Below are 19,224 nucleotides of genomic sequence, written 5' to 3' on the forward strand. Positions count from 1 at the left end.
ACAGCAATTGCATGTTGGCAAGATTCGAGGCGTGGGCATGCATGGTAATTACTCAGAAGGGACGTCATGAAGATTTGTCTTGCACCTACAAAGCTATCGGAATTAATGTTGCCGAAATCCACAACGAAAGGCCAGAATACCAAACTTTTACCTTTTTTGCAGACATATGTGAAGGGAGCTGACAGCTGGATATATTCTCTGAGGTGCTGGTCCTAGGATGGATATCGTTGGCAGGGGACTTCTGTATGAACACACGCCAGGCTGCCTGACCCACAGCGAATGGCCGGTGGGAACTCTAGTATTCATTCCACGGGTCTTTTCTGGCCTGACTACTCCAACTATTACTCTGTCAGCAGGATCCAATCCCAAAATCCTCTGAAGCAGTAAAACAAGCCGGGCACACAAGCCTGTATAAGGACTAACCTAGTTAATAGCCTCACTTCTAACGACTTCGAGATGATGCTGCATCCTTTGCTCCATTTCCTGCATGCTTCGGAGGCATTGCTTCCTGCTTGATCTCGGAGTTGAAAGCCAGAAGCCTAACTTGGCCGGTGACTAAGCACCATCCTTTAGCTTCCGCCTGTGCCCGACACGATCTTGGCGTTCATTTTCCAGTGGTGCAACTCACAAGAGAATGGGTTTTTAGGTCCTATCTGTGCTTTTAGCACGATTCAATTTCTATCCCGGTGGAACAGGCAAAGTTGATCTAAGCAGTTGCAAACATGCTGGATGTTCTCAGCGAAAGAGCTGGCACGATGTTTGCGATTCCAGCTGAAGCCGCTTTCAGAACGCTACTGTCGCTTTTGGTTGTGTACTGCTGTACAAGCCTTCCAATCGTTCTGTGGGGGCTGAGGAAGCTCTTCCACACTGCACAGGTAACGTATTGTTGCTCTGATTTGAGCACACTTAGAAGACCGCATCTCCATAATCTGCAGATCTATGGCGACCCTCTGCAATGTAGCAGGGCGCTAACTGTGCGTTGCGTGTGTATCGCAGGGCAGCAAAACACCAGCTGAGAGCACCCCAGTCGTTGCACAAAAAGTAGCTTCTTCATCAGCAGCAACAAGACTGCCTGCTGTGCCTGACATCATCACTCTGATTGCAGCCAGACGATCCATATTTCCCAAGGACTTTAGTGGGGATCTAGTGGACAGGTGTTTATCTCAAGTCTGAACACATTAACCCGAATGCAGCAGCCATGAAACGATTCAAAGTTTATCATTGTACCTATATCCTGTTCAGGATGCTACTCTTCATCCATGCCCTCTGTGCAGGTCGGTGGTGGAGACCATGCTTGAGGCAGCCAATTGGGCACCCACCCATGGGAAGACAGAGCCCTGGAGGTTTGTGGTCTTGGGTAGGGAAGCCCAAGAGGAATTGCTGGATCTCTCCCTCAAGGTAGACATCCATAATTACTCGACACAGCTGCACCGTTCCACCCTGTACCAAGTGTTACATTCCTGTACTGGGTGCTTCGGTCTGAATAAGCTGTCAGTAACTTCCTGTCATTGTAGGTGCTTGAGCGGGACTGCAGCCCAGAGGACTTTGCCAAGAAGCGCGCCAAGATTGAGGGCAAGCGCAAGAGTGCCTTCAGCAAGGTGGCGTACATGATCCCCATCTGCATGAAACGGCGCGCCATGGCTGGCAAGGAGATGCCGGAGTGGGAGGAGATGTGCGCAGTTGCCTGCGCTGTCCAGAACATGTGGCTGACCATGACTGCGCAGGGCGCCGCAGGTGTGAACATGCTCATTGTACTGATCTGATCGGCTTGTGGGGCCTGCTCATGATCCATCTCGATAACTCTGGAGCCTGGAATCCAGTTGCACCCCATATTAAAAGCACGTTGTCAAGACAGGGACGCAGGAGACAGGCCCGGCTTGGTATTGGAGATACTAGCACCATGTAGTTGTAGGAAGGCATGGACTAGACAGCTTGTTGGGCCCGATTTAGCAATTATGCAGCGCTGGTAGATCCTCAAAATAACTTGTAAACTGAGTGGGCATATGTTGACTCCTCGCTGGTGCACAGGGTACTGGAGTTCCTGGTACGCAGAGGCAAGGGAGAGCTTGGAGATTAAGCAATTCCTGGGGCTCGAGGAGGAGGACAAGTGCATGGGGGTGTTCATGGTGGGCCACTGCCCGGATGCCAGCGGCTACCGGTGTAAGCGCCAGCCGCACGCAGAGAAGGTCACCTGGCGCGTTTGAGCACTCCAGTTTTGGCACAAAGCACAAAGCTTTGGACACCGTGTAGATAGCCCGGCGTGATATGCAGCTGAGATCCAGGAAATTTTTCACACCCCTAAGCACAGGGTATGTACCAAGTTAGATATGTGCAAGCCTTTCAACTGAACCCAAAGGGTCTCTCCTGGACAAGTATAGACAGTGCTGCTTAGCAGCGTGGAGGCGTCAAAGGCTCAAATTACAAGCCTTGCAAGGATCCAGTCGCAGCCATTGCTGTATATACATTCTTTGAGTGAATGTCATCCTATACTAGCATCGACACACACTGCATTCGTGTCAGAGCTCTAGAAAGCTATGTACAATAGATTTTGAGAAAATTCAAGACGGTATTCAAAGCAAGAAAATTGAACACCATGCATGCGAGGACAGTTGCCGTAAAAGCAGTCTGTAAGTTGACAAGGCCCAGGTTGGTGGTCCTTATGAGATGAGGGGCATCCAAGAAGGATCCCATTCATATACTGGCCTTAGCCTCTCTACCGTAGTTCAACTGATGTAGTACATCAGTGCTTTAGCTCTGAGTGAAGAACACCCACACAACGAGCTCTTATCGTCGCCACTACATGTACATCACTTTTCCTTATAAGGACCACATTAACTACGCAAAGATCTTACAGACGCAACAACCATCAATGATGTTCAACGTGTCCCTCCTCGTAGACCTTGCGGCAAGAGTGCTTCTTGTGGCTGCCACGAATGACGGTGAGGTCCAAACTCTGAAGCTGTCGTGCGCATCAGTGCTTCTTGTAGACCTTGCGGAACGAGAATGCGCGCGCGTCGCTGCGGCCCTCCCCGGCCACGCAGCACTCGGCCAGGCTCTGCACCAGCCCCTCGAACATTGCGCCCGACACCTCGGCCGGGGCGGCCGCGCCGATGGGGATCTCCAAATAGATCCGCTCAGCGCTGCGGTCGGCGTGCATGACGTAGCCGCGCCGCATGAAGTCGTACTGGAGGACTGAGAAGTAGCGCTTGAGGAAGGCCGCCAGCTCAGCACCGGTGCAGTGCGCGCCGTACTCGCCCGCCCGGTCCAGCGGGTTTGGATCCTGCGCGCCAGCAACCTCTGTTTACAGTCATGCCAGTCAATTTGCAGGTACATGCAGGGCCTTCATACTGCTTCTTTCCTGTGTGAACGCCTAGTCACATCAAGTCCAGGGATGTGTGGACAATACTAAACTTCTTATGGGCCAGGGATCGAGAGGATCAAGGTCCCGCCATACTTTGCTGACCGCGTTTTGGGAATTCTGTCACAGTCTGGCTCGCAGATTTTTCCTTTCCAGGTCCAAAAGGAGCATATATCACCGGAAGTGCGTCCTGAGCAAGCAAGAAAGTCTATTGTGACAAAGCCAGCCTGGCAGCTGCTGACCTGAGAGGAGGACGAGGATGAGGAGTAGTGAGTGCGCAGGGAGAGGGAGCAGCGTCCCAGCTGCACGATGCCACCGGCCCTCTCCGCGGAGGAGCGCCTGGCATCCGGCGCTGGGGAGCGCCCCGGCTTGGCATCCTGATTGAAGGGGGACGTCGGCTGCGCCAGGGTTGGGCCGTACATCAGTGCAAACAGTGCCGACTCTGCGCGCTCAATGTTGCCCGCGCCCGCCTCTGCAGCACTATGACCCCGTTACGTAAACGCTCCCAGATTTGCAAGACATTGGCTCACTTGGCGGCTGCCCAGCGAACAAGGGGTTGGCCTCCAAAACAGCAAAATTCCCTCCAACACTTTAAACAGATGAAACTTTCATGGGAGTGAAGATGCTAACTATGAGAGGCATCATGCTGGCAGCAATGAAGTGAGGGGGCAGAGTTTGAGGGGAATGTAGGGAACTGACCCTTGCGGGCATTCTCAAGGATCCGGATATATGCTTCGGAAGCATGAGGGATGCCGGCTGCTGGCTGGGCGGCTTCTGTAACAAGGCCATGGCCCGAATTGAGGAGGTCCTCCAGGCCAGAGATCTGAACGCACCCCAGACACAGGCAATGGTCATGTCTCCCTCTTAGCATGGAAGATAGCATGGGGCACCTTCCAGACAGGTCATGTGACAGGTAGTGCTGCAGCAATTGTACCATTTAAAATCAGTGGTGAATTGAGCATCATCCACAGTACGGTATCTAAGCGATCGTTCAAGATCGACGCACCTCAAAGTGTTCAGCCTCCCTAGCCAGCTCCCTCCGCTCTCTCGGATCAGCTGGCAGGTCGCACTCATCATCCCGCAGGTAGTTTAATATAGTTCCAAAATGCTGCAGAATACAAAATCAAGGACACAATCAGAACATGTATTCAGAGGGCCAGTTCAACCAACCAGTAGCATACACCGTTGAGCACTTTTAGAGGCCTTGCCTTCGGGTCTCTGTCCAGGAAGAACCTGCCATCTGGATCAACGGCGCAATTTGCCAGTCCAGCTCCACTGAACATGCCTGGGAAGTACATTGCTTACTTGAGAATTCACACTTGTGTGTTGTATTACATTTGCTGGTGTCAAGGCTTTCAAGCTTTCAAACAAGTGGCAGAAAACCAAACAAACGCACTGGATCAGAAAAACTCTGAAAGCACCTGCAAGTGTGGACTCTTCATCTTTCTGCAGGGTCTGCAGCGAGGTGGTGAAGAGCGTGCCACCAACATTCAGGGAGATTACTCTCTGGCTGCCCGTGAGACGGTCGGACACATTGGGATACATCGTGGCACCAATAGTGCTTTAAAACGCGCAAAATACTATTTATATCGCCTTGTGTTGACGGACGCTGTCAGGACGCTGAACGAGGTCTATAACCGAGGCACCTTCTGGTAGCTACCAAATAGTAGGCAACAATCAAGAGGGCTGCTCTATACTGCGCACGGAGACTATTGGATAGAAGGCAGCAATGCTATCAATGGAAAGTCTCTTACACATATAGGGAGTAGCTGTCGGAGCAGAAAAGGAGGACCTCTTTTGGGAAGGACTGGAATGGCACGTGTCTCAGAAAAATTGCGAAGTTGGAAACGAAGTGGACAAAAAATGTGTATTTCCTGATACTGTATTTGCACGGTTAAATTGCAATACGATTTCTTCGGACTTCCTCCAGATGCGAGAAGCACAACCCACTCCAAATTCCCTACCCCGTTTGAATTTAAGCGCAAGGATGACGTACACCTTCATGCAATCTAGAGACTCATCAGAACCGAAGGCCATAGATCGAAATCGTGCGAAAAGTGACTCGTGTATGGTGTTGTAAAGCCCTCTTGATTGCGCACACATTGTACAAAGCACCTCTTGATTCAGGTGCTTTTTTCAGCAATGCACCTAGTAATGGTGACTCCGGGTAGGTGAGGAGCACCCACCTTGGAATAATTCTGTTGAGTTTAGTATCATTTTGTCGGATGGGTTCGACAATAACTGATGCGCGTTTGGCAATTCCAACTCAAAAGCACGGTCCATCCTGAAGAGCACATGTATAGGATGTGTCGGAAGCAGGCAGTGATGATGATCAAGCTGGATTGATTTGCATAATAAAGACGCGAACAAACGAGAGAGCGTGCTCAGACGGTGTCATCATCCCTAAGCAGAATCTCATGCATAGCTTGCGCGTTTCTTGAGGGCCCATGTCCACCAGAAACTCTGAGCAGCATGATTATGATCAGCCCTCATCATCAGCCGTACCTGAGCCTAGCCCCTCCCAAGCATGCTGCCAGGTGACACCCCATAGCCATCACTTGGCACACACCACAACTGAGCTGGTGACACATGCCACGCATGAAGCCCTGGGAAACGGTGTAAAGCTGGATGGGTGCTTGTGCACAGGGAATACTCTTGAATTTCAAGGATGCGGAGCTGGAGGCTGCGTTCAGGAGAGACTGGGCCAAAGTCAGCTATAGGGCGGACTGTGGTTTGTACTTGCTTGCACTGTCGCTGTGGTGCCTCGTGTGGCACACCCTTCAGGCCGCAGGCGAATCAGGACGAGCGAAATGGGCAGCTGGGAACGCCGTCATGTGCTGCTGCACCCTGGTTTTCATGCGGTAATTTGTGGTCTGGCCTCCCATAGGATGCAGTAGGAGGGCTACTTCTTGTGCAGGACTACAACCCCATGCAATGAGTGGAGGGAGGGAGTCGTATCATGCTTGAATCAGGTGGTGACAGGTCATGTACGCTTTGCAGGCTCAATGAAGGAGCGTTTATGCGGAGACGGACGCTCATAATTGCTTTGACAAAGATAGCAGCCACGGTCCTCGCCACAGAGATCATGCTGCTGCCCGGCTACCCAACTGCCAGCTGGCTGGTACTGCTCCACAAATCTTTGTGTTTGTTGACACCAAAGACACTACGTGCTACAGTCTAAGGTTGGGCACGTAATCCACACAACACATGCAATAAGATCCTTTTCTTTTAGTGAGCAGGGTCTCTTTAGCGCGCTAGGCGTGCTGAGCAAGGTGTGCATGCTGCTCTTCACAGCATGCTTCATGCAGATCCCCTTCTCAGAGCACCTCGTTGTGCAAGGGCTGCAGGTGCCAACCCCCTTTTGCTGCATTTACCTTTCCTCATGTCAATTCTTGGCCATGTCTGCCGCTCCTTAGATGTTGTTGAGCGTAAATCAGCTGCATTGTCTGTACTACTGCAAGGGGCTCTCTGGTACACAGCCTTCAGCACAACGCACTATAGGTGCTCACAGGCTGACGGTCTCTGGCTACTCAAGAAAGTTAAAAATTGATATCACCTATTCCAAGGTCAGCAAAAGTTTGATTTTATGTGGGCAGGTGGGCTACTGCATCATGCACAACGGTCGCATGTGCAGCGCGCTGGAGACGCGGTACCTGGGGATCAGGGAACGATGCTTGACGATGGCGCGCACGCTGAGTGCGCTGAGCTACGAGGCGCAGGCGCCCCTCAAGATGCGCAGCCGCACCCTCAGCAGCGCCCACGCATGCGAGAGCGTCAACGCCTACCTACAGGTGACCCATACTTACACACATCTGCACATGTGGAAGAGCTGACAATTGTCACATTAACAAAGTCCATCCTGTATTTCTGTGCTGTGTCACACTGGGGTCCACTGATGTTTCTTGAACTTCTTCAAGTTTCTGCTCACCGCACACCATGGTGTCTGTGAATTCCTGGATGTCCAAGAACCTGCGCAATGGCACCAAGCGGGTGCTTGGAGGCTGCAAGCTGGCATGGCCTGACCTCTATATGGGTAATCGGCTAAGCTCGCCGTTTCGTGCGGTGCTCTGGTGCAGATAACGTTTGGGTACGTTTTGTCGATGCTGCTGCTGCACGAGCTGGAGGGCCGATCGCGCGCGGACTTTCTGCGCAGCCGCGGCCGGCTGCCGGCGCATTCGACCTCCGGCGGCCTCTTCATGGGCTGGCTGGCCGTGCCGGTGTTCATGCTGCTGAGCGCGCTCATCACCTGGGAGCTCGTGGAGGGCGCCTGGGAGCTGGCAGACACCTGGACCCCATCTTGAAATGCCCTTAACGGACCTTGGCAGGCAGACAGCAGATTATCAGTGTGGCTAGTTCCGTGTCAGGAGCAATGCAGCAGCAGCAAGGGAAATGGCAATTAAGATTGCAGTATTTTTAGTCCTCCTACGAGGGAGAAGGAGGGCATCGGGCACTGCATGCGTCATGAAAGCTGTCAGAGCAGTCAAGCCAAGCGCTGAGAAAGGGCTCATGGGCTTCAGTTGAGTTCCCACGGCCAAATTTGCCGGCTGAGCGGCGATCAGAAGGTTCTAGCTGCCATTTACAAGCAGAGGCCATGCGTTGTTGGCGGTCATTTCAGACGGCAGTGTTGATGTTGCTTTGCACACACTGAGTAGAAGGAACACATTAATGCTGAGCTGTGTCCACAACAGCTTAGGTGTGGGCCACAAAATGTGGCCATTAATATGATATTTTGGCCAACGCATACTTTCCAATTTTTTTTGCTGTGGCCGCAGGGTGCCTGCATGTCTTTTATCCCATATACACCAAGAGGGCACCTCTGCCTTGTGGTGTGTCTGCCAAGACTTTTGCTGTTACAAACATTTTCTTATCGTAACACTGTAGAGACCTGACAGACCTGACCAAGATGGGGCACAATATTCGTGCAATCCAGCGATTTTGACATCCAAATCGAGGGCAAGCCACCAGCAGCTCTCAACAGAAAGCTTGAAAGCGCATGCATCACCATCGAGAAGGAGGTGCTTTTGAATTGTTCTACCTCCTGTGTACAAGTGTTGCAGCTCCACAGATTCTGCGGATTGATATTGTCCATAGCCTGGGAAAACTATTTCCAGATAAGAGAATAGGCAATTTTTTTGTTGATATCAGTTGTGTTGACTTATGGTCCATAAGTTATGGATATATATTGGAATATTTCTTTGCTTGGATGCATGCAGCCAAATGCAACATACACTGTTATGCCTTGTAGTATCAGGTCCTTTGGAAAAATGGAAAAATCTTGGAAAATTTTGAATTTTCCATTCCACAACAATATGCTCAAAGTTGTAATCTGATAGCTGGCTGTTAATTGCAACCGCAATAGGACAGGCTGCACTGAAAAATTGTGGCAGATGCTTCACAAGTGCTCTAAATGCGCGATCATGAGCATTTGTGATCATGCTTTGGCCTGCTGCGCAGACAGTGGCACTCAAGAGGTCCTTCACAGCTTTGAATTTGCTGCATTCAGACGCTCAACTCCTTGCTGTTCCAAGTGCAACTCCTCCCCTGGCGGCAGGGGCTCAAAAAATCTGTCGACCATCTCTTTGGTCACCTGCGCTCGGCAAACAAGACCCCAAATGTTTCCCCTTATTCGGAGCCTTCTATGTATCTGGGTAACAATGAAACCGTGAAGCTGACCAACTCAAGACAAAGACACTGCAGCCTGTGACATCACCTAAAGACATGTTCCAGAATTGCACACCAAACAATTCAGTGCCATGCTCTGCCCCACCTGTTCTATGGACGAGGGGTCCCACTGCGGCTTGCCGGTCTTGTCGATCAGCAGCGCTCTGACCCCTTCAATAAAATCTGACTTGCCTGTGACACACTGGTGCACCATCCTGAATTCCATGCGCAGGCACTCTGCAAGGCTTTTGCCTGCACCCTCCCTCAACTCCAGCAGCACCACCACCTGGGACAGCTTCGATGACCTGCACCACAGCCAAGGCTCAGTAGTGTGCTCTGAGCTGTCATCATGCAGAGCAGAAACCCCTTCCCCCTGCTGCGGCAGGGAAGCCTGGGATCTTCTTGGTGTCTTGAGGCCGTTGTGACATGGTAGATGCTCCCCTCAAGGATGGACATAACTCCGTAATCAAGTGAAACCATGCCCTGGGAGGCCGGTGCTGGAGAGTAACGCATAGGCTGACCCAGCATTGAGACTAGTCCATGCATGCTGGCGTTGGCTGTCAAAGCGCACATTAATCAGTGTCTCTGATTGTTGGGAGACGACAGCTCACTTGTGAAGGGTGTCCAGTGTCTCCCTGCTCCAGGCATCGTCTCTTCGTTCGAGGGCAGCATAGATCTCCTGCAGGGAGTCGAAGTCGAAGCATTCGTTGATGGCTGGCATCTGGTCCAGCAGCCCACTCGGTTCTGGAGGTTCCCCCTCATCCTGCATTCCCAATTTGCACACCAGAGCTTCATAATGTGATGTCCACCCCTGAAAGATCCAATGTCCAACTTCTTGCAATTTCAGGGGGTTAACAATTCCTATCTCTGCTGAAGAAAGTGTATTCGGCTGGCACTGCAGCTTCATGCTGTCCTGCCGTCAGCACATGAATGGAAGCCCACCTCGAAGGTCTGCAGGCTGCGGCGTATCTGCTCGGGGCTCTGGGATTGCGGATCCATGGCGTGCAGCATTTCCTCCAGAGCAGGCAGGCGCTCAGATGCCACATAGTGAGTGGCCAGTTGAGCTTCCTTCACCTCTATTCCTGCAAGGAGGAATACCATTATTCATAAACAAAGCCTCTCATTGTGTGGGTACTTCCCATTCAATGTGAAAGATTGCTTTCAAGAATGTAGGGATGAAATGCCAGATTAAAAAAACAACAAAGCCCATGTAGCGGCCTGTTCTTGCTCGTGCATGGTGGCAGTGAGATTGAGAAAGTAAGGCAACATCCGCACCCTTCAGCCGGCGGCCAGTGAGGCCCAGGTATGTGCCAAGCTGGCCAGGCAGCCGCGGAAGAAAATATGACGCGCCCACATCTGGAAACAGGCCAATGCCGCACTCCGGCATTGCAAATACCGTCCTGTTCCACACCAGCACAAGAAACTCAGTCGCTGCCACAGCAAAGTGGACTTTCCCTGTCCATGTCTTGGAGAATCTTTCAGTAAGCTCGATGGTCGTGCATTGGTGGACTCTAGGTGTACCTCCTATGCTGCAGTAGTGAAATGCACTCCAGCAGACATGGGACAAGGGACAAAGGCACAGACCTCTCAGTAGCAACCCGGTACGCTCCATGAACAGAGATGCCAGCGCCTCCGCCCATGACAATGCCGTCAATGAGCGCGATGTGAGGCGTCTGCAAAGTGCCCAGCCGGTGGTTGAGCCTGTACTCCTCCCGAAAAAAGCTGCGCACCAATGCCATACTATATCAGCATGCGGTGTGGGGTCTTCATCAGCACATGCAAACGTAGCAGAACAGAACAAGGAGGCCTAGCATACTAGGGATGCATTACCACCATGCACACACAGCGCAGGTACATGAAGATGCAGATCATATGCTAGTGGCAACCAACGAAAGCAGCAATAATTAGGTTAATACATAAGCGGTGTGTGATGCCCAACCTGATGGCTTTGTCATGCTGGCCTGCCAGGATGTACTGCACCATGCCCTTCACATCTCCACCGGCGCAGAAGGCCTTGCCGCCCGCACCCTTGACAAGAATGGCATGCACGTCCGGGCTGGCGTCCCAGTCATCATAGAGCCGGTGAAGGGTCTTGCACATGGGCTCATTCAGGGCGTTCAGTGCCTTGGGCCTGCAAGCGCATGAACGCCATAAATAAAAGTCAAACTCAAGAAGTATGGGGGACTTGCACAGATCTAGGTGCATGACGAAAGGTTTTGAGGAGTTTGAGGTGTCTGCACCTGTTGAGGATGGCCACCCCCACTGAGCCAGGTAGAGTTTCGTCTTGTCTGCCCGTCCGAAAGAGAACCTGTGACACGATTTATATAGACTGTTATCACAACATAGCCAGTCACAGTGGGCACCCCAAATGTGCAACCCAATGTCAGCAAATACAATAATGCGCTCATTGCGTATCTTCGGCGAGCGATATTCACATGACTGTGATAATAAGGAGGCTCCTTTGCACCAGCCATTCAGGAATGGCATGCTCGCGTACCTCCTGCTCGCCAACCGGCATGGCGAGTGTACTGCTGCGCTTAGACCCGTATATGCATCCTCTGATACCGGCGATCGTGCCAAAAAAGATCTTGTGTTTTCGTAACGTCGCCACTCTGTCCAATGAGCTCAGATTTAGTAGCTTGGGGGAGCAGGACAAGCCCAGTATGTCTCAGGGACTAGTACAGACATTCTCCAAAAGTTTGCAGAGCAGGAATTAATCAATGTCACAGAGCCTGTGAGCAGATCTCACTACCAATTCTGCCTTGCAAATAACTTCTTCAAATTTGCAGGCTCGTCAGTCCACAGCAAAGTTTCAGCCCAGTCATGCCAAATTTGGCTCATGAGTACCTTCCTCGAGCTCCCTCCAACTTGGCAAGATCCCTTGCCTGCCTTCGTTTATTTGTGGCAGATCATCAGGTGTGTACATTGCATGACAGTCTTGTCAGGGAGGGTGACTTTCGACTGCTCTAGACTCTGCAGAAAGCTGGTGGTTGATCCAGCAACCTGGTTTGGCATCAAAGACAAGGTTGGTCTTCTACATCGCTTCTTCATTTACAGTGGCTTTTGTGAGCATGTTACTTGAAAACTGATTGTTGAGATCAGTTGTCTGTGAAGCCGTGACTTGCCCCCAGAAAAAGTATAAATCTTGATCATCTACTGTTGCGTCTTGCATTGACCATAGCATCGTTTGACGACGCATCAGTACAAGCGATATTGAGTCGGTCTTCTGTTATTGTGACGTCTGTATGACATGAAGGAGCTTTTGTAAGCGCTGAGGAAGCTTCATGACGCCCCATCTTTCTGCCGTATTCTGCTTTTCATTTCGCTCCTAAGGACATTTTCTGCATCCATGCAGAGATATGGCGGACTCTGCAAGCATTGCGCAATTCACGGACGTCACTGGAGCTTCACAGGAAGCTGCCAAATTCTTCCTCGACAGTTCTGAGGGCGTGGTTGATGCAGCGATCGACCAGTACTTCGCCACTGGCGGTGAAATGTTCGCTCCAGCCGCCCCTGAGGAAGCAATGGAAGAAGCTGAACCCATAGCTCAACCAGGTAAAACTGGTCCCTGCTCTTCTGCGTTCATCACTCTCGATGCCTGCCTAGACAATTAGGCCAACTGATACTGGCAGAAGATACAGTCAGTGCCTCTTGCATAGTATCCCAACATTGATGTGCCAGTCCGTTACCTGCTGAATTGGACTAGCCTTGGTGGCATGCGTGAAGTCTCACCACCTGCTAAAATTCGCTGACCAGGCCATGTGGTGTTGCAGTGCTGCCACGCCAAGCTGCGCCGGTGCCGGCAGCAGCCGCACCGCCCCCGCGCGCGAGTGCCGCCAGCAGCAGAGGAGCGCGCCCTGCAGCGCAGCCCAGGGGCAACGTCCGCTCCCTGGCGGACATGGCCAAGAACCAGGACGACAGCGACGACGATGAGCAGAACGAGTACTACGCCGGCGGCGAGAAGAGCGGCCAGGTGCGCTGGCATTCAGTAGATGCTTGGGCTTGCTTTGGTGCATTGTTGAATGCTTTTATGTTCACATGACCAGCTTCCTTTTGTTGTCCTCCTCCTGATGGGGGGATCCTCTTTGGAGAAGATCTGCCCTGTTCAAGAAGGGGACCCATGGGACTCTGATGTGAGCTGAGATAGACAGCAACCATGATGTCTGCAATGTCCGCAACAGGTGGTCAAGGGCAATCCAGCCCCGAAGGAGAAGGTGGGCGAGCTCTTTGACCGCGCGCGCATGGCCGGCGCAGAGGACGGACCCGCCGCGCCCCTGCCGGCGCAGCGCTCCGCAGGGGTGTTCACCGGCACAGCGCGGACGCTCGCCGGCGGTGACGTGGCCCCCGAGCCTGCACCGGCGCCAGCGGACGGCCAGCCGCCGCGCATCGTGCACAACATCTCCTTCTACGCAAACGGGGTCTTCACCATAGACGATGGTGCGTGTGCCTCCTCCATGCTGTTGCGTGCTGTAAGTGTTTTGCTCACAATGAGCTTTAATTGGGCATCACAGCAAATGTGTATACATGAGACCAGGGATCTGTTTTGCACTATGACGGCACAAGATTCAAGAGCTCACTGCTCGCTGAGATATGGAGCTTATGCTGTACTGCAGTGGCAGTCCTACATTATGTAATATTCTTTTTACTTCTCGCGTCAATCCTGCAACATTGTCCCCACAGGTGAGCCACGCCGCCTGGACGACCCGGCAAACAAGCCGTTTCTGGACAGCATAGCGCGCGGGGACTGCCCCAAGGAGCTCGCGCCCTCCGACCGCCGCATCGTAGTCAATGTCAACCTGATCCGAGTCGAGCGCGAGTACGTGGCGCCCCCGAAGCCGAAATACAAGGCCTTTGGAGGGACCGGACGGCTGCTGTCAGGTGCGCTCCCGGCCCCCTCACTACACAACCCTGTGCTATAGCTATCACAAATGCCAACACAGGTAGCTTTGCACCTCGGCACCTGCACGGCTTTTTGCCACTTCCAAACCCACTGGTAGTTCTGGGTGTGCCACCCTGAAGGATGTGTCTGAGGCTCATATTGTGAACTGCGCAGCGGACGATGGGCCGTCTGCAAGCAGTGAGGCGACGCCGGAGCAGCCGGCCGCAGCCCCAGCAGCAGGTTCCCAGATGCCCTGGGAGGGCCCTGACGAGTCAAAGGACACAACTTCCCTGCAGCTGCGCCTAGCAGACGGCTCTCGCATGGTCGGTCCTTGAGCCTGTAACTTCAAAATCAATCAGGGTGCACCAGACAAGAGCAAGGCGTGAACTGTGCATGTGACTTCCTGACGTTGGATATCTGTATCCTGTGCAACTGCCGGGTGTGAGTAGATCTGCTATGATTGTGTGCATGGGGGTAATTCCTTGCAGCTGCAGTGAATAAAATCTGTGCAGGTGGCACGCTTCAATCTGGACCACACAGTGGGGGACATCCGCCGTTTCATCCGTGCAGCCCGACCCGAAGTCACAACTCCATTCCGCCTCATGACCGCCTTTCCGCAAGCACAGCTGGAGGATGACGCTGTCACCATCTCCGCTGCAGGGCTGGCCAACGCTGTCATCATACAGAAGCTTTGAGTCTGCTTCACCCAGTGCATGTGAAAGTCGTCAGCCAGATAGTAAGTGCGGGCTCTACATTGATAGCAGGTCTAGGTTTGCATTTAAGTGTTTATTCAAGATGGCATTTGTGCCTTTATTGCCTCAACTCTAGGACTACTCACCCGATCAACATTCAGGTGGGTGAGAGTGATGCAGAAATTTGGAGTTTATGTTTGCATGCTTTGCCGAAATGATGTGTTCATTCATTAGCGTAGGATTGCAACCCCTACAATTCCTAGCCAGTAAAAGGCTACAATCTTGTTGTGCAAACTACTTTTAAGCACATTCTCTATAACAACACACAATCTCTGAAAACACATGCAACAGCCATAGTGATCTGACAACTGTTCACCCTGACGATACCGTGTCATGTCAGGCTGGCATGTTGCAAATCGGATGCACTCTCATCTCTCAAGTCTGTCCCTCTAGCATGCTAATTTCTTGCAAAAGACCAGCCTCTGAGGCAATCTTCTGCAGCTGCTCTGGCTCCAGCGCAGCTCCTCCTGCCTGCTTCTCCTTCAGCTGCTGCACCTGCCTGAGCTTCTTCTGCAGATTGCGCAGCCGCTTTGCTGCGTCTGCGCCGGAATCCTCCTGCGCCTGAGGCTCAGCTGTGGTCAGAGCAGAGACACCTGCAGAATGTACACACAGCTGACGTGAATTCATGGGCCATAAAAAAATCCGAGATACACTAGAATGAATTCAATCTTCCTGCTTATGCATGGTGCAGAAGGAAACATGCCGTGTCTGTGACACGACCTTTGATGCTCATGTGCCCAAGCAGCCATGAATGCCTTTGGACATTTAGGATGCACCTTCTGTGACGGACTTGACTTGGGCGGCGGGCTCTGCACCGTCCTCACTAGCCTGTCCATCTCCTCCTTTGGCCTGCACACATTTCCCAGACGCTGCTTGAATTCCTTGTTATGGGCACCATCCACAACACATGGCTGCCAAGAATTCAGGCATATGCCACAGTGCTGCACCTTGGCGCGTTGCCGCCGCTTGGCGTTCTTTGACGCAGTCTTGGTGTCGGGCGCAGGTGCGCCTGGCACAAGGGTCTTGTGGTGAGCGTTCACACCAATGCGGCCGCGAGAGTCGTTTGGATCATGCCCCAGGCTGAAGTTGCCGCTGGACGAAGCACCTGATGCATGCATGCAACAGCTTCATCTTGCTCCCAGAGCCAGCATCCTTTTGCGTTTGAATCATCAACTAGCCAAAAATATATGCAGACATGCAGCTTGTCTGCAGGACGTACCTTGCCTTTTGGCACAGAAAGCTTGCAACAATAATAAGTTTTAATAATAATAATAATAATAATAATAATAATAATAATAATAATAATAATAATAATAATAATAATAATAATAATAATAATAATAATAATAATAATAATAATAATAATAATAATAATAATAATAATAATAATAATCATCATCATCATCATCATCATCATCATTGCCAGGGAGATACGCGACATCAATTGAAATGCTTGAAACACATGATACATGAGAGCAAGCAGGTTGGTGAACAAAAAACATAATGAAATGAACGTACCTGCTGCAGAGCCCCTCAAGTGAGGCAGAACATAGCCAGATGCTTTGGCTGCTGCAGGGGCCGCCGGTGCACTGCCGTTGGCCCGAGGCGACTGCGGCCGATCGGGGAATGTGTCCCGCGGCGCCGGCTGCCAGCGAGCTTCCAGCAGCACTTCCACCTTCTGCTCAAGCAGCTTCTCCCCAGTGTACCTGACACCCGCAAGTAATTTTGTTGTTGAAGTGCCCGTGCCCAGAAAATGGGCATGACAACAATGCAAGCCATGCTTGCTGAGCCTGGCCAGAAGTCCCCAAGATCCGGACAAAATAGACACGCAGAAAGGCTGGGAGATGGAGGGTATTGAGGGATTTAAAGGCGCATGCATGCGTGGATGTGCGCGTACTTGTATATCTGGAAGCCATTGTCCACCCTCAAGCGGGGTGCTGTGGTGGCTGTCAATACACTGCGCCCGTCTGGAGCCCACTCCAAACTCACAGCATTGTCAGCCCTGCATGCAAAAGGACGATCAGCACACCTATGCATGTCATGCAAACTAAGAACAGTGTCTCCAGACGGCTTCGTTTCGAACAAGGACAGTGAGGCTGAGTCACCTTGTGGCACCCATCTGCTTGAGCTTGCCGTCCGCCTTCTTGTCGAAGAACAAGATGTCGCCTGGCAAGTTCCCAAAGCCCGCCACCGCCACAAACCTCCCCTGCATTTGCAAAGTCCTTGCTCTGAACCACACCGGCAAAAATTGACCATGGCCGCAAATATCATGAAAATGAAACTGTACAGTGCAGCTCCCTGCATGCTATGGAGGGAAATGTGCAAGTCACACACCTGAGGACTCCACCTCACAAGGTTGTGGCCGCCGCTGCCCAGATCAAAGAAGGGCTTGCAGGCCTCAGTGAACACAGTGCTCTTGGCAGGCATGAAGCCAGCCACTGTGATGAAGTGCTCGCCCGAGGGTGACCACTGCACATCATGCACCGGCCCCTCCTGCAAGACAAATACTTTCAAGCTACAGCTTCGCTTGCCTATTCCTTTCATAAAAGGCGGGCTAATGTGATCGATGTGAAGTGCAACAGGTCCACAGACCTTGAGCTGGACAATGCAGTCATTCTTTCCATCAGCTGAAAGGTAGTTAAGCTTCTGCTCGCCATAGTAGCTCTGGTTCGTGGCATCTGTGTCCGAGGACGTCAGCGCCAGCAGGGCAGTCCCCTTGGCATTCCACAGAAGCTGCGCTGCGTTGGCCTGTCATGAAACACCACGTGCATGAGTCAGGAACTTGGGCAATGCACAGGAAAAATCCAGCAGAGTTTAAATCTGATGCATGCGGCATGAGTGTGGAGTTGCGCACCCTGAAAAAGGACCGACGTGCAATGGGCGCAGGTGAGTCACCCTTGCTCAGCTGATTCAAGTCCCAGATGCCCACAAAGCCGGGGGCGCTCTTACCCTCTGGCACGTACGCAGCCAGGAGGGGCTTTGCTGTGTTTGGTGACACTGCAAACCCTGCCAAGCCCTTCACTGCCAGCTTCTTCGCCACCCCTGCAGCCAGGCACATTTGACCAACCAGCATTTGCATAGTGCATGACAAGTTATTAATATTGTCATGACTTACACCAGTTTGAGCAGAGTTTGGAAGTATCAGTGCATGCATGGATGCATGCAGACTTGCTGCAATGCCGCATTCATTGGGCAGCTGCAAAGCTGCAACTGCCTGTTGATGTAAAATGGTTGTGGATGGAAGCAAAAGGCTAATGCTGCTTGAAAAGCAAAGTCTCAGCCCCCTAGATCGCCAAGCACCTTGTGAGAAATTGTGTGGGTCGTAGACATTGACAGCATTTGTCACGAGGTGCAGTGCGGATGTTTCATCAGCCGTGAATGCCACTGCTGGCCAGTGATCCCTGCTGAAGCTCTTCTGAAAGAGCTGCATCACCACCGTGCCTTTCCTCCAGTCCCATACCTGCACATTTGAGATTCTAAAACCTTGATTCCTTGATGCGCTTTGACTTTGGTGTCTGATGCCAGTCAAATGACAGACTCGCTATCTGCACAGGTTAGCATGGGTCAGCACCTTAAGATTCTTCTCTGCATTTCCAGAACCTGGGGCGGGCCGTTGGAAGGTGGTCAAGTAGGTGTTCTGTGGAGAGAAGGACACTGCCACAACTGTTGGCAAAGTCAAAGCCGCCACCTGTTCACAGTTGTTGCTTAGAAGGCCTTGACCAGCACATGTCCATGGCAACATCTGTAGGAAGGACAGCAACTGAACAACCACCCGGAAAAGGACATCCTGTTCAACAAGGTACCTGGTCTTGATTTCTGCCATCATAGATGGTGACTGCATTGGGGGACATGGCTGCTAGATACGCCCCATCCTCTGACCATAGCAGACTACCCGCTGGCACCCTGAAACACACTCGATTTCAGTGCACAGGTGATAACTGAACAAATGAGATTCCACCCATAGTTGAGTCTACGCTCATCATGCCGCATGACATAGAAGCCTCCAGGGACAGCAGCCAGCACTTGTGGCTTGTTCCTGCTTTAATGTTCTTGCAATGGTGTCGTACACTTCGCTTTTTATGAGGATATATTCAAACACCAAATTCTATTACAAATCAGTGACATCGTTGGGTTGCTGGACTCACTTGGAGATCTTGGTGGTCGCCAGCGCAAGAGGCGTCTTCTTTGGTACCAAGCTCACAACCGAAGCTACATCCGGAATCCTCACTGTGAACATGAACGAAATAAAATTATTAAAAGATGTTAGAATCATCCACTCCTATCCTGCAAAGCAGAGGATCACTTCAGATCACAAAATGCAGTCAGTAGCTGACCTGTGATTTGCTGGGGTGGCAAGTCATGGTGCTGGCCTTCTGCAGACATTTGATTGTTCTTTCTCCTATGAGATCGATTTGGACTTTAGACGCTTGATAGAAAGTGCGGATGTGCTGCAATGCTCACTGCAATTATACGACTTTTATTTCTTGCCGTACTCCTCTCCTGTCATCACCGAATCATTTTGAAGGCTGCTCGTGGATTCGTTGAAGTTGCAAATCTCATTTAAAGCAAAAGGG

The 19,224-nt window shown here is 51.7% G+C and overlaps 5 protein-coding genes across 5 annotated transcripts; 3 read left to right on the forward strand and 2 right to left on the reverse strand.

The window, feature by feature from the left end:
- Window positions 1-627: 627 nt before the first annotated feature.
- COCSUDRAFT_24513 (Nitroreductase) lies at window positions 628-3,106 on the forward strand. The gene is made up of 5 exons (XM_005646414.1): window positions 628-875; window positions 997-1,154; window positions 1,275-1,398; window positions 1,515-1,734; window positions 2,029-3,106. Exons 1-5 carry the CDS (start codon window positions 723-725, stop codon window positions 2,202-2,204), a joined length of 831 nt encoding a protein of 276 aa, XP_005646471.1. The 5' UTR covers window positions 628-722; the 3' UTR covers window positions 2,205-3,106.
- A 2,724-nt stretch (window positions 3,107-5,830) lies between these two features.
- COCSUDRAFT_42945 (hypothetical protein) lies at window positions 5,831-7,659 on the forward strand (the record flags this gene model as incomplete). The annotated part of the gene is made up of 5 exons (XM_005646415.1): window positions 5,831-5,895; window positions 6,359-6,479; window positions 6,598-6,705; window positions 6,955-7,149; window positions 7,435-7,659. The coding sequence occupies 5 exons, from the start codon at window positions 5,831-5,833 to the stop codon at window positions 7,657-7,659; spliced, it is 714 nt and encodes a 237-aa protein (XP_005646472.1).
- Window positions 7,660-8,834: 1,175 nt separating this feature from the next.
- COCSUDRAFT_47992 (ClpP/crotonase) lies at window positions 8,835-11,537 on the reverse strand (the record flags this gene model as incomplete). Its single annotated transcript, XM_005646416.1, has 9 exons — window positions 8,835-8,945; window positions 9,126-9,324; window positions 9,631-9,782; window positions 9,962-10,101; window positions 10,295-10,419; window positions 10,604-10,741; window positions 10,959-11,150; window positions 11,260-11,327; window positions 11,517-11,537. The coding sequence occupies 9 exons, from the start codon at window positions 11,535-11,537 to the stop codon at window positions 8,835-8,837; spliced, it is 1,146 nt and encodes a 381-aa protein (XP_005646473.1).
- Window positions 11,538-12,378: 841 nt separating this feature from the next.
- Window positions 12,379-14,593, forward strand: COCSUDRAFT_42947 (SEP-domain-containing protein; the record flags this gene model as incomplete). Its single annotated transcript, XM_005646417.1, has 6 exons — window positions 12,379-12,574; window positions 12,793-12,992; window positions 13,201-13,456; window positions 13,700-13,897; window positions 14,073-14,221; window positions 14,411-14,593. 6 exons carry the CDS (start codon window positions 12,379-12,381, stop codon window positions 14,591-14,593), a joined length of 1,182 nt encoding a protein of 393 aa, XP_005646474.1.
- Window positions 14,594-15,025: 432 nt separating this feature from the next.
- On the reverse strand, window positions 15,026-19,194 carry COCSUDRAFT_47993 (eIF2A-domain-containing protein; the record flags this gene model as incomplete). The annotated part of the gene is made up of 14 exons (XM_005646418.1): window positions 18,985-19,194; window positions 18,796-18,877; window positions 18,454-18,553; window positions 18,222-18,338; window positions 17,951-18,110; window positions 17,505-17,692; window positions 17,243-17,398; window positions 16,985-17,143; window positions 16,756-16,856; window positions 16,548-16,652; window positions 16,169-16,356; window positions 15,598-15,755; window positions 15,427-15,499; window positions 15,026-15,243 (listed from the first exon to the last, which is right to left on the reverse strand). Exons 1-14 carry the CDS (start codon window positions 19,031-19,033, stop codon window positions 15,026-15,028), a joined length of 1,854 nt encoding a protein of 617 aa, XP_005646475.1. The 5' UTR covers window positions 19,034-19,194.
- Window positions 19,195-19,224: the final 30 nt, after the last annotated feature.

The sequence above is a fragment of the Coccomyxa subellipsoidea genome, assembly GCF_000258705.1.
Source record: "Coccomyxa subellipsoidea C-169, whole genome shotgun sequence".
Lineage (NCBI taxonomy): Eukaryota > Viridiplantae > Chlorophyta > Trebouxiophyceae > Coccomyxaceae > Coccomyxa > Coccomyxa subellipsoidea.